Source organism: Lutra lutra, chromosome 4 (assembly GCF_902655055.1).
Source record: "Lutra lutra chromosome 4, mLutLut1.2, whole genome shotgun sequence".
Classification (NCBI taxonomy): Eukaryota; Metazoa; Chordata; class Mammalia; order Carnivora; family Mustelidae; genus Lutra; species Lutra lutra.
The window spans coordinates 68,613,279-68,627,717 of NC_062281.1; the positions used below are offsets into that span (position 1 = coordinate 68,613,279).

Consider the following 14,439-nt stretch of genomic DNA (forward strand, 5'->3'; position numbering starts at 1 on the left):
GTAAGGATACATGAAATCATGTAAGAGTGTAATTGACATTTTTCTCTTACACAATAAGCATTAAGGAGATTATAACAATGATTGGGGAGTTACTTTGCAAACTACATTCAAATAAGAGTTTTATTAAATAAAGCAAATCTCTTTATAGTGATAGTGAAAAAAAAAGATTATTTTTCCTTGAGATTTCTAGGTGTGTGTTGAGGAATTGCAAATCTCATGCCGGAGTTTCATGAGGGAAGAAGATCATTAATCTGGTATATAAAAATATCTTATTGCCTTAATGTTTATTTCTTTTGTTAATGAAGTTGAGTTTCTTGTCTTGTGTTTATGGGCTTATTGTTTCTTTCCCCGTGAATAGTAGGTTTATGTCCTACCTGTTTTTCTACACTGCTGTTCAGCATTTTCTAATTGATTTGTAAGGCACTTTTTGTTCCTTTCATTTTTAGATAGAATAGGGGGGGAATTCGCCCATTGTCATTCATATCTGTTGCACTCGTTTTGATTTTGATCCATCTTTCATGACTTCTAGGCATGTTTTATAGAATGGTTAGAAAGGCTTTTCTAATAGGAGGTTTGGTCAGTTTCATCTTCTAGATTTTTAAATCTGTCTTTGTGAATTCTGTTATTTATGAGTTTATTCATCAACTTAATAAACTATTCACTATTTGCAGTAAATCCACTCAATCGCTCATTTATCTGATATTTATTTAGAATCTACTAAAAGCTACTATTTTAGGGGCCAGGGCTATGGCAGTGAATAAAGCACACAGTTCCTGTTCCTGTCTGTTTTCAAACAAGCAAACGGGATAATAGCAGCTAAGTGCCAGTGCCATAGCAGGGCGGGAAGATGAGGCGATGGGAGAGGTTGGCTCTCAGGTGTCATTAGATTCGATAACCTTGGAATGCCTCTCTGAAGAGATGACTTTCATCTAGAACTGGAGAGCTAAGAAGGGAACAGTGGTACTGTGATCCTGGACAGGGGAACAACGAATATAAAGGTTGAAACTATGGTGCACCTGAGGGACAGCAAGGTGACAGTGCAGGGGCCTTGTGGCGGTGAGGAGAGGGTGGGGGGGCCAGATCATGGCGGCCTTCGGAAATCAGAGTTTGCTGTAGGGCCTTATTCCAAGTGTGTGAAAAGCCTTTTGGAGGCTTTTGAGCAGTAGCCGAGTTGCTCACTGTTGCTTCTATGTGAAGAGCGCACCGGGGGCCACATGATGCAGCAGGAAGCAGTCAGCAGCCTGGTTAGAGGTGGTGGTGCCCGAGACAGAAGGAAGAAGTGGAGCTAGAGAACAGGAGAGGTGTGCACAGGGAGAGGTGGCAGAGCTTGCAGGGGGTATTGCAGCGCTTCCGGTTTATTTTGTTTTGGGATGTACATTTTAAACTTGTATTTGTTTTTTTTATAATAGCTTTATTGAACCCCACAATTCACAGACCACACAGTTTACCCATTTAAAGTATACAGTTCAATAATTTTTAGTCGTATTCATGGAATTGGGCAGTCCTTGCCATAGATAATTTGAGAACCCTTTCAGCCCTATAGGTAGAAACATGGTACCATTGGCACCTACTCCCCATTTCTCACCAGCTCTCCTCACTTTAGACAACCACCAGTCAACTTCCTGCTTCTGTGGATTTGCCTGTATGGGACATTTCATACCAATGGAACCATACACTCTGTGGTCCTTTGTGACTGGCTCTTGTCACTCAACACGTTGTTCTTGCGGGTTGGCCATGTTGTAACATGCAAGTACTTCCTGCCTGTCTGTGTCTGAATAATGCCTCTTTGTATGGATATACTGCATTTTTATTCCTCCATTTATTCCTTGCTGGATATTCAGGTTGTTTTTAGTTTGGGGCTATTATGAATAATGTTGCAAAGATGCATTTTTGTATCTGTTTACTTTTTTTTTTTTTTTAAGTTTTTTAAGACTTTATTTGAAAAAAAAAAAAAAGACTTTATTTGAGAGAGGTAAAGAGAGAGCACAAGTAGGCAGAACACCAGGCAGAGGGAGAGGGAGAAGCAGGCTCCCCGCTGAGCAGGGAGCCCGATGTGCGGTCAGGACCCTGAGATCATGGACCTGAGCTGAAGGCAGACACTTAACTGACTGAGCCACCCCAGCACCTCTGTATCTGTTTACTTTTAAACACAAAATATATTTTAAAACTTCCGTTTCAATGGTACCCTGTTTTTTTGTTTTATAGATTCAGTGTCTTCTCAAATCTCTTTGCGTATATTAATTATTTTTTTAAAAATTCTCTTATTTCTTGCCAGCCTCTGGGCCATTTGGTTTTTCATTTTGTTCCATTTATTTCCAGCCTGATGGGTTTCTTCAAATGATGATTCTTGTTTGCTTATTCATTCATGTTTAAATTAAGGGAATGATAGATAGTTGAATCATATCTCCTCTTCATTTCTGTCTACCTCTGCAGAAGGTCTCTCCCCAAGTGAGCTAGTCTGACTGACATTAGCTTTCTACGTATTGCATGTTCCTTGCTCTGTATCCACTCTGTGGTATTGCTTAATCATATTATAATTGTCTTCTTTACAACTAGAGATTTAAGAGCAAATGTCATATCTAATTTTATTTTGTATATTCAGCTTCTTTTGTACAATGCTTTACAAAGAGTAAATAACAAATGTTGGTTAAATTTCATATCCCATGTAATTGCCATGCATTAAAAATGTGTGTATTTTTTTTTCTAGAGGCGTGGAGCTATTTCCTATGACAGTTCTGACCAGACTGCGTTGTACATTCGTATGCTAGGTAAGCAGTATTTATTTTGTACCCATGTCCATTAATTTTATTATCGTATAGATTACTTGAGATTAAGATAGTTTTCATTCCATTGCTTTTCATCACTATTTGCAATAGGAATAATCTATTATTTTGATGTTTAAAAGTCTTAAAATCAGTATTGAATGTTATGTGAATAAAGAGGCATTTTAGAGTAATTAAGAAGTCTCTGATTTAATAACTGGGACTCTACCATTAGTACACAATTTTATTTTTTATTAAGATTTTATTTATTTATTTGACAGAGAGATATAAAGAGAGCAGAAGTGAACAGAGCAGCAGGAAGAGGGAGAGGGAGAAACAGGCTTTCTGCCAAGCAGGGAGCCTGACGTGGGGCTCTCTCCGGGGATCCTGGGATCATGACCTGAGCCGAAGGCAGATGCTTAATGACTAAGCCACCCAGGAGTCCCAGGAACCAATTTTAAATTGAACTCTGAGTATTCTTCATAAAAAAGGGTCTGGACTTGTAGAGTTGATGAACTAAAAAGATTGCATGTTAACATGGACAAAGATGAGGCTGTAAAGTACCTGAACACATAATCCTGTCGCTGTGTGCGTTCTCTTGCTCGGCTGGTGAGGAACACCGTGTGTCTTCTTCCAGTCTCAGTCCTTAAATTTTTTGTGTATTACTCAAGTCCATAATGTAAAATGAATTTAGATTGTGTATATATGTATCAGTTTTTTCTCTTCTCCCTGTCTTTGCCAGATTTCTCTCATCACACACTCCTTGATCCCTTGTACTTAATGTACAGTTAAGATTCCAGTAGGCAGGGGCACCTGGGTGGCTCAGTGGGTTAAGCCTCTGCTTTCGGCTCAGGCCATGATCTCAGGGTCTGGGATCGAGCCCCACATTGGGCTCTCTGCTCAGCGGAGAGCCTGCTTCCCTTCCTCTCTCTCTCTGCCTGCCTTTCTGCCTACTTGTGATCTCTATCAAATGAATAAATAAAAATCTTAAAAAAAAAAAAAGATTCCAGTAGGCATATTTACTTCTCTTTTCTTAAAGGAGTCTTCTGTGACTCCTCTCTTCATGCTCAGAATTCCTTCCTCAACTTCTAAGATACTGAGCAATCCAGATTCTTCACCTTTCTCTGGGTTTTTTATTTGTTTTTGCCTCTTTGACTAATTCTTTCTCATCCTCTTAAGCCTAACTGTTCTCCAGTGCCCTGTTTTTGCTTTTCTTCCCTTTTTTCCCTCTTTAAGTTACCTTGTGTGTCTGCCTTAACTCCATTCTACTGTAGTATGAATTGCTTCTTCACTAGTGTGTGGTATATTCCTCTTTACTGTCTCTGTCTCTCTCTGCAAACATGTTTGGGATTCTGTTCTCCTGAAAACAACTTTAGATTCATATATTTTTTTTTTAAACTCTGTAGAACGTCTCCACATGAGTGTGTTTTGGGTACCTCACATTTAATCAAGCAGAAGCACATAGGTAGAGAGGCAGGGAGACTAGCTAAGGAGCAAAGTGCAAGAACAAAACATTTGTGTTCCCAAGTCTGTTCATTTTTCAGTCTTTTGGCATCTCAGAGCATTAACTCCATTCTTCTGGTTGTCAGGTCAGAAACCTTTGAGTCATTTTTGACTCTATTTCTTATCCACTTCATGTCTACTTCATCAGCAAATTCTCTTGGCTGAGACCTTCAAAGTATATCCAGAATTTCACCACCCTGATGCTGTTATCATCACGATCTAAGCCATAGTTATTTTTTTTATAGTTAATTATAGTCACATTGTTGTACATTAAATCTATGGAACTTATCCTGCATAACTGACACATGGTTCCCCTTGAACAGCGACCCATAGCGACCCCTCACCAAACCATAGATTGCTTTGTTTCTTGCACTCACTCCTTAGCTAATCTGCCTGCCTCTACCTATGTGCCTCTGCTTGATTCTTGTCTGTGTGGCCACAGTGAACCTTTTGAGACCTAAGTTAAATCTGTCTCACTCCTCCATTCAGAATCTTCTGATGGTTTTCTTAGACAAACAGCCAGAGCTGCTATTATGGCCCATGAAGGTCCAACATGAACTGGCCCTACCACTTCTCTGATCTTATTTCTCTCTCACCTCACTCCAGCCACACTGGCTTCTTTGCTTAACCTTGAACATGTCAAGCATGCCACCCATTTCAGGGTATATTATTCTTTCTTATGCCCGGAAACCTCTTCATCCAGATAGCCACATAGGTCAGTGCCTCACTTCTTTTAGGCCTCTGCTCAAATATGTTGTTTTTTTTTCAGCCAGGGCTTCTCTGACCACACTAGTGAGTCCATTCTCCCATACTTTCCCCTCCACACCCCCACCATTCTTTTTTCCTTGCTTTAGTTTTTTCCAGGTTACTTATTAACATCTTCCTAGAATGAAATTCTTGTTTGTTACGCTATTTGTCTCCGTGAAAGGATAAGCTTCATGAAGACAGGGACTTTATGTGTTTTGCTCACTGCTGTATTTGCAGTGCCTGATGTGTGGTGGGTGTTCAATAAGAATTTGTTGCAGGTTGAAGGAATCCCCACATGAAAGAGTTGATTCATCATTGTGGGATGACATGAACCTTGACAGAAATGATGGCCTTACTTAGAGAAATAACGAGTGAACAGGAAGGCCTTCTAGGCAAGCAGTATTCAAGGGCATAGGGCCAGGGACTGAAGACCTAAAGGTTATAGGTCCATCCCAAAATGAATTTGGAAGCTGTGGAAGTGTAGTAGGGAAAGTGCTGTCTTTGGAGTCCACAGAGCTAGGTTTGTATCCTGACTCACCCTTTACTAGCTTAGTAGCATGGACAGGGCTACTTAACTCCTCAAAGTCTCAGTTTCTTCATCTGTAAAATGGGGACTAAGATTCCTACCTCCCGGAGTTGCTTAGAGAATTACATAAAATAGTGCCTAGAAGGCACAAAAATAGTATCTGGTACATGCCTCCCATGGTTATTTTGCTATGTGTAGAAGTAGATCTGAAAGTCATATGAATACATGTAGAAACAATATTGAACTTATAAAGGCCAAAGTTTAAGACCCAGCGAAAGGCCTTGGGTATATCCACTATCAATGAGAAGAGAGAAGATTGGCCAAATTAAACATGTAAGGCAAAATCTTTAACATTTTATTTTTCTGTACATTCATAAAATTGTAAGGTGCTTGAGAATGGGTCATGTATTTTCTTTCATATCTCTTATAATCTGGTATAGTCCTGGGCATGGGGTAGACAATATTTTTCTCTCTGGAGGTTCAGTTGTTATATATTTGTCATGTTTCTGAATGCTAACTTTAAAATTTAGATTATTATTATTATTACTACTACTATTAGGTATAGTTAAAAAAGTCTATCTAGCCTTACAATTCAATATTGTGTTGTAATTGAACTTGTAAATCCCTTTAAATAGATAAACTCTTAACTCCTTACTCCATATATTTATCATTACTGAGTCAGTACTTATGAGTATTATACCACATAAACCCTTGTTACATATGGGAGCTCCTTCCCAAAATGGCAGCCTTCTAAGCTTATGTTTTCTTGATTTTGTCCAGGAGATGTACGTGTAAGGAGTCGAGCAGGATTTGAATCAGAAAGAAGAGGTTCTCATCCATATATTGATTTTCGTATTTTTCATGGTAAGTGTTGGGATATATAGTATTTCTCTTAGGCTTTCAGCAAACTTCAGATTTTCATAAAATAATGTAATTTTTCAAAGGAAAAAGAAAGCTATGTTTGGAATGTTTTAAAAACACTGGGTCATGATAAATGACACTTTTTTCTAGATAGTATTAGTAAATGCTTAGAGGCAATTAGAATTGTAAAGTATAAAATATGAAAGCTGATACAGTTTTTCTTCTCCTTTCCAATTTAAATGTGAAATTACTTTGGTACATTTTTTTTTCTTGATACACACACACACACACACACACACACACACACACAAAATGTTTAAAGTTGTTTTATTCCATGTTTTGTCTTCTCTATAAAAAATGTTTTTGTGCAAATGACATTTCATAAGGTATTTTCATAGTTAAGGTATATCCTGGTTCATTTGAAAATACACTGCCAACTTTAAAGATGTTTCATAGAATGCATATCTTGAAAGCAAACATTATGTGGGTCTGGCTCATAATGGAGAAAATGGAAAAAACAGAATTTATAAAACCCTTTAATAGTAAACAATATTATCTGCTTTTGGAGAAGCTCCACTTTTGGTAATGTTGGATAAATTATTTGGATTAACACTCCAGTTTAAAAAACTAGAAAAACCAGACAAATACATGGAAGGCATGTATTGAGTATATCAGAATGCTGTTAAGGCGGAGATGAACCTGGAATTAGGGCTACTTTCCTCCTTAGTAGCATCTGGCAATTCTGGGAAAGGTTGTCAAGAAGCTGAGCAGAGTTTCTGATGGATACTTAAGGCTGAAAAAACAAAAACAGCTGTTGATATACCACCAGTGTTGGGGCATTGATCCTGGTAACCCCTCTGCTCGAGTTGGAACCCCAAAGTACTATCTATACCTTAGAAATAAATCCCAGCTATGAAATATCTCAGTCAGTGATTAGATCAAGGTGATCTGTGACCAGTACCTCTAGCCACCTACTTGAAGTAAAATGTTAATCCTCTTTGAAGGAAGGTAACATTACCCTAAGTCTCATATTACCTCTGAATTTTTCATGTACAGTGTCAAGCACTGAATTAAAAATAAGAAAGGCAAAAGGAGGTTAGACAGTGTGACCAAAAATGAAAAGGAAACAACAGTAGAAATATCCACAGGAAATTCCAATGTTGGAATTATTTTACATGAACTTCAAAATAACTAAACATGATTTGCTGATGGGAAAAAAGACCTGCTTGAGAATTTCAGTAGAGGACTGCAAATTGTGAAGAAAAAAAAAAAAAGAAACGAATCAAATGGAAATTTAAGGCTGAAAAAATAACATACCTTAAATAAGAACTCCATTGGAGGTGGTTTTAACAGCAAATAAGACCAAAGTGCAGAGAGAATTAATGGTATGGAATATTAGGTCAGAAGGAAATAATTCAGAATGAAATACAAGTAAAAAGTAGAAAATAAATAAAATGGAGTATGTTCTACTTATCGATTGCTCTATATCTGTCAGGAATCGTGACGAATCTAAGATTCTCCTTTATAAGTTAACAAGTTACTGCTTCCTGGATGCTAGCGGAAGAAACAAGACTCCTAGGTCAGAGACAAAGGACTTTATTATTCATGGCACAGCAAGCAGCATGAACATTCTATTATGTCAGTTCTTCTAGCCCCAGCACATCCTGCAGTGACAACGCAGAAGATTTTATGTGGATATTGTGCACACAGTGAATTTGCATTGCCTCCATGAATTTAGGGAATATACCCCCTTTTAGAGTCATACTGCTCTTTTCCCAGAAAAAGATGTTCCTTATCTCTCAAGGTTGCTAGCTGCAAACGCAAGAAATGGCCTGGATAGGGATCTGGTCAGGGCTTGGGGTTCTTGGCACACCCAGGAAGAACATGCAGAGGCACTCAGGAGAATACTCTGTGGAGGATTACCGCTCCCGGTAGTAACAAAGGACTCCCAAATTACTGGCATAAAACAACAGCATTGCTTTTTTTTAATGTTCATGATTCTGAGGGTCAGGAATGTAGTCAGCATATCAGGTTGGATATGTCTTTGTTCCACAGTGTTTTGATCTTCAGCTGGGATAGTTCAAACAGCTAGAGGTGGCTGGGATGGCTCCACGAGGTCCATATGTCTGGGGCCTTGCTTTTTCTGCACATGTCCTCTGCTGGGGCTAGAACATCTCAGATGACTTCTGCACTCTTATATCTGGTGCCAGGGTAAGGTGGCTGGAATTTCTGGGGCTGGCCAGCGTTTCTTTCTTTCCATAAATGGCCATCTCAGGGGAGTTGGACCTCTTCCATGGCAGCTGTTGCCTTTCCCCAGAGCAAGCATTCCAAGAGGGAGGAAGTATGGGAACACCTGGTGTCTGAAGATGTGGGCATGGACACGGGCACAACTTCATATTTTCCTATTCTGTTGATCAGCTGTGTCACACAGCTTGCCCAGAATCATGCACAGGGGACATAGATCCCACTTGTCAAAGGGAATGAGGTCAAAAAAATTATTAGTCTTCGAACCTTAATCTGGCACAAAATGTGTTGAATAGGTCATCAGGGTCCCAGGAAAGGTATGGGAAATTAGAGTAGAAGTAGTCTTTGAAAAGATGATGGCCAAGATATCTCCAAGGCTTGAAAAAAGCATATTAAGGTACAGATTCAAGAAACATTATGAATTTTAAGTACAGTACCATTAAAAGAAAATCACAGTGTATTAGCATAGTATAACTGAAAACCAAAATCAAGGAGAAATGCTTTCACTCATATGTGGAATTCAAGAAACAAAACAAAAGAACAAAGGGGTGGGGGAACAGGGAGCAAACCAAGAAATAGACTCTTAACTATAGAGAACAAACTGATGGTTACTGGAGGGGAGGTGGGTGCAGGATGGGGGGATGGGTGAAATAGAAGAGGGCCTTGTTGTGATGAGCACCGGGTGATGTTTGGAAGTGTTGAATCACCATATTGTACATCTGAAACTAATACTACACTGTATGTTAGCTAACACATTTAAATAAAACTTTAAAAATATATATGGGGCATTTTAAACCTGAGAATAAACTCTTTTCCAAAATGGAAAGGTAAAAGACATAACTAAATTTTAAAAATATAAAGTAGTGAGAAGAAAAAAAATGTAGTGAGAGAGGAAAAAAAAATGATTACCTTCAAAGGAACAGCTATGAGATTGCCAGAAACAGATTCTGTTTCGTTTTCAACAGAAGGAAAGATAGCTTCAAAGTGATGGAAAAAAATAAATGTCAAACTAAGATTTCACCCACAAACTCTTCTAGAGAATAAGAGGAAAAGGACATACTTCACAACTTATTATGTAAAGCCAGCTTAATCTTGATACTAAAACCTGACAAGGATATGACAAGAATAGAAAATCATAGCCACTATCACTCACGAATATAGATGAGACATTCTAAGTAACATACTATCAAATTAAATCTGTAATTTATAGGAACAAATATATTTTGGCCCAATTTGTGTTTTCCCAGAAATAGAAGGCTGGCTTTAACATTCAAAAACCAGTCAGTGTAATTCATCATATTAGTAGAATAAAGGAGAAAATTCACAGAAAGACCAATATATAAAGGTATCATTTATCACCTTTTCTATTCAGTATTGTTTTGGTGTATCTAGCCAGTACAATAATTCAAGGAAAAGAATTAGATATAGGGATTAAGAAAGAAGAAGTGTGTCATTATTTATGGATGACATGATTCTATACTTAGAAAACTATTGGGAGTAATAAGTGAATTTAGCAAGTTTGCTTGGTAAGAAGACAGTATGTAGTTGTATTTTTATAAAGCAGCATTGACAAAAATTGAAATAACAAATTAACAAAAGGTCAAATATGTAGGGATCACTCTTAACAAAAGATGTGCATGACTCTTCATAGAAAACTGCATAGAAAAAAGATGCTACAGAAGAAACAGAAGACCTAAATAAGTGGAAATATATACTATTGTTCATGGATTGGAAGATATTCAGTATTTTGAAGATGTTGGTTTTTCTTGAATTGACCTATAGGTTTAGTGAAATCGTAGTAAAAATCCCAGTAGGTTTTTTTTTTCCCCTTTGGTCGAATTGACACACTGATTGTAAAACCTATATAAAAATTGAAAAAGCCTAGGGGAGCCTGGTTAGCTTAGTCAGTGGAGCATGTGACCCTTGATCTCAGGGTTGTGAGTTTGAGCCCTGGTTTGGATTTAGCGATCACTTAAAAAAACAAAAAAAAACAAAAAAAAAAAAACCTAAATAAAATCTTAAGAAAAGAGAGGAAGGAGGGAAGGAAGAGGAAAGGAAGGAGGAAGGAAGAAAAGGAGGAAGAAAGGACAAGCCCAAATTTTAGTCAAGACAATCAGAAAAATAATAAGAACCATGTTGCAAAATTTGCTCCTCCCAGGGGTGCCCCAGGTGGCTCAGTCAATTAAATGTTTGACTCTTGATCTCAGCTTAGGTCTTAATCCCAGGGTCATGAGTTCAAGCTGCACGCTGAGCATAGAGCCTACTTAAAAAAAAATAAAAATAAAAAAGTTACTCCTCCCAGATATAAAGTCTTATTATAAACTATAGTTATAATTTTAAACTGGGGTGATATTGGTTCAAAGCCTGACAAATAGGATAATAAAACACTGTAAAATAAAGTTCAGAAACAGATTCACACATATTGTGGGTGTTTGATTGGTGACAAATATGGTAATGCAGCATGGAAAAGATTATCTTTTAAATAAATGGTGCTGAATCAACTGGCTACACATGTGGGGGAAAAAAATGAATCTTGACCCATTATTCACACGATACATGAAAAAATCAAATTTGGGTATATTTAGTTTTCCATCTTGTACTGGTAAGTCAGATAATATGAGGAGTAAGAATTGATTTAGTGATATGGAGGTGGTGGTGGGGGAAACCTTATGATTAAATGAATTTAAGAGAACAAGAAGATAGATGTAGCCAGTACAGATAACTCCTATAGAGACTTTTGCTGCAAAGAAAAGGAAAAAGTGAGGCAGCTGACAGGGGAAGTGGGATCACTAAAGCTGGAAATTAATAGCCAAGGCTAGAAAACAATGGAAAACACCTGGAAATTTGTAAGTTCTGAAATAAATACTTCTTGAGTCAAAAAGGTGATGGAAACTGACTGCAGACTTTTTAAAAAGTGATGAAGACTACATATAAAAACCTGTGAAAATTCAGGCAAAATCCAGTTATAAAGCAGTGCTTACAGGAAAATTCATAGCTTTAAAAATATTTATGTTAATAAATGAGAAAGTGAAACAAGTGCATTAAATAGACAAGTTCAAGAAGTTAGAACAAGAAAGTACACCTAAAAAGAGATGGAGAGCAATTAGTAAAGATTAAAACCAGAAATTAATGAGTTAAGAAACTAAAATAAAAATAAACTAAGAACTGGTTCTTTACAACAAAGTAGATAAACTGCTGGCTGACTTAATGGATTAAATAAAGCGAATATGAATACTTAAAAACTAAGCAGACGCAGGGAGGAATCCTTATAGATACAAGGGAAATTAAAGAATAAAAATAGACCACTGTGCTTACTCTTATTAATTTGTGTTTAGGAAAATACTATTTTCAGGTAAAAATGTTGTTTATGTTAACATGGGTTTATTATGTTTTTTTTAAAAAACCTATTTTTTAGAGCATTTTTAGGTTGAAAGCAAATTTGAGAGGAAGTACAGAGATTTCCCACATATCCTCACACCACGAATGCATAGTCTGCATAGTCTCCTCTACTGTCAATATCACAAGACTGTGATATGTTTGTTATAATTGATGAACGTACATTGACACATCATAATCACCCAAAGTCCATAGTTTACATTAGGATTCATTCCAGGTGTTATATGTTCAATGGGCTTGGACAAATATATAATAACATGTATCCATTGTTACAGCATATAGAGTATTTTCACTTCCCTAAAAATCCTTTATGCTCCACTTATTCATCCTCCCTTTTCCCAGCCATTGGCAACTACTGATCTTTTTACTTTATCCATAGCTTTGCCTTTTCCAGAATGTCTTATAGTTGGAATCATACTGTTAGTGGCCTTCTCAGATTGGCTTTTTTCACATGGATAATATGCTATTTAGGTTACACGTAATCTTTTCATGACTTGATAGCTTATTTCTTTTTAACACTGAATAATGTTCCATTGTCTGGATGTACCACAGCTTATTTATCCTTTCACCTACTGAAAGACCTCTTGGTTGCTTCCAGGTTTTGTCACTTATGAATAAAGCTGCTACAAACATCCATGTGTGGGGTTTTATGTGGATGTGACTTCTATGGGTGAATACCAAGGAGTGTGATTGCTGGATTATATGGCAAAAAGTATGTTTAGCTTTGTAAGAAACTGCAAAACTGTCTTCCAAAGTGGCTGTACCTTTTTGTATTTCTACCAGTAATGAATGGGAATTTCTGTTGCTCCGTATTCACATCAGTATTTGGTGGTGTGTTTTGGATTTTAGCCATTCTAATAAGTACATAGTGGTATCTCATTTTAATTAAAAATTCCCTGTGGGTGATCTTTTCATATGATTGTTTGCCATCTGTGTATCTTCTTTGATGAGGTGTCTGTTCAGGTTTTGGCTCATTTTTTAAAATCATTGTTTTTCTTGTAGAATTTTGAGTTCTTTGTGCACTTTGAATATCGGTCCTTTATCAGATGTGACTTTTGCAAATATCTTCTTCCATTCTGTGGCTTGTCTTCTTATTCTCTTGGCACTGTCTTTTGCAGAGCAGAAGTTTTTAGTTTTAATGAAGTCCATCTAAAACCAATTTTCTTTCATGGATCATGCATGTCTTTGATATTGGTTCTAAAAAGGCATTTCAGTACCCAAGGTTGTCTAGATTTTCTCCTGTGTTATCTTCTTAGGAGTTCTTTAGTTTTGTCTTTTATACATATACATACAGGTCTGTGATACATTTTGAATTAGTTTTTGTGAAGGGTGTACGGTCTGTGTTTAGATTCATTTTTTTGCATGTGGATGTCCAGTTGTTCCAGCACCCTTTGTTTGAAGAGACTGTGTTTGCTAGTGTATTGCTTTTACTCCTTTGGCAAAGATTAGTTGGCTGTATTTATGTGGGTTTATTTCTGGGCTTTTTACTTTGTTCTATGATCTGTTTGTCTCTTCTTTTGCCAATACCACACTCTTGATCGTTGTAGCTTTATAGTAAGTCTGGAAGTCGGGTCAATTCAGTCTTCTAGCTTAGTTTTTCTCCTTCAGTAATGAGTTGTCTAGTCGGGTCTTTTGTCACTTTTTATAAATTTTAGAATTAATTTGTTGGTATCCATAAGATAACTTACTGGGATTTTGATTGGGATTGCATTGAAACTATGGATCAAGTTGAGAAGAACTGACATGTTGATAGTATTGAGTCTTCCTATCCATGAACATGGAATATCTCCATTTATTTACTTCTTTTTTGATTTCTTTCATCCCAGTTTTGTAGTTTTCCTCATGTAGATCTTATGCATATTTTATTAGATTTATATCAAGTATTTCACTTTGGGGGGATGCTAATGTAAATAGTATTGTGTTTTTAATTTCAAATATCATTTGTTTATTGTTGGTATATAAGAAAGCAGTGGACTTTTCTTTATTAACCTGTATCCTGCAATCTTGCTATAATTGTTTATTAGTTTTAAGAGGTTTCTTTGTTTATTCTTTTAGATTTTCTATATAGACAGTCATGTCATCTGTGAGCAAAAGTTTTGTTTCTTCCTTCCCCATCTGCCTATGTCTTATTTTCTTTCTTTTCTTACTACATTAGCTAGGATTTCTAATATGATTTTAAAAAGAATGGTGAGAGGGGATATGCTTACCTTCTACCTAATCTTAGTGGGAAACTTTCAAGTTTCTCACCATTAATTCTCACCAAAATACCACAACGTATTTTTGTTGTGGGGGTTTTTTTTTTGTAGACAGTCTTTGTCAAGTTGAGGACATTCCCTGTATTCCTAGTTTACTAAGAGTTTTTAATTAAGAACGAGTGTTGGACTTTGTCAAGTGCTTTTT

The 14,439-nt window shown here is 36.8% G+C and overlaps 1 protein-coding gene across 3 annotated transcripts in view; it reads left to right on the top strand.

The window, feature by feature from the left end:
* The window catches only part of PDE7A (phosphodiesterase 7A), a 116,510-nt gene that overhangs the window by 54,683 nt on the left and 47,388 nt on the right, over positions 1-14,439 (top strand). For all 3 annotated transcript variants that reach the window (XR_007126506.1, XM_047724596.1, XM_047724597.1), the window contains exons 2-3: positions 2,708-2,768; positions 6,319-6,402. Coding sequence is in view for 2 of the 3 variants with exons in the window: in XM_047724596.1 (XP_047580552.1) it covers positions 2,708-2,768; positions 6,319-6,402 (145 nt within the window). In the remaining variant the exon portion in view is untranslated. The remainder of the gene's footprint in view (positions 1-2,707; positions 2,769-6,318; positions 6,403-14,439) is intronic.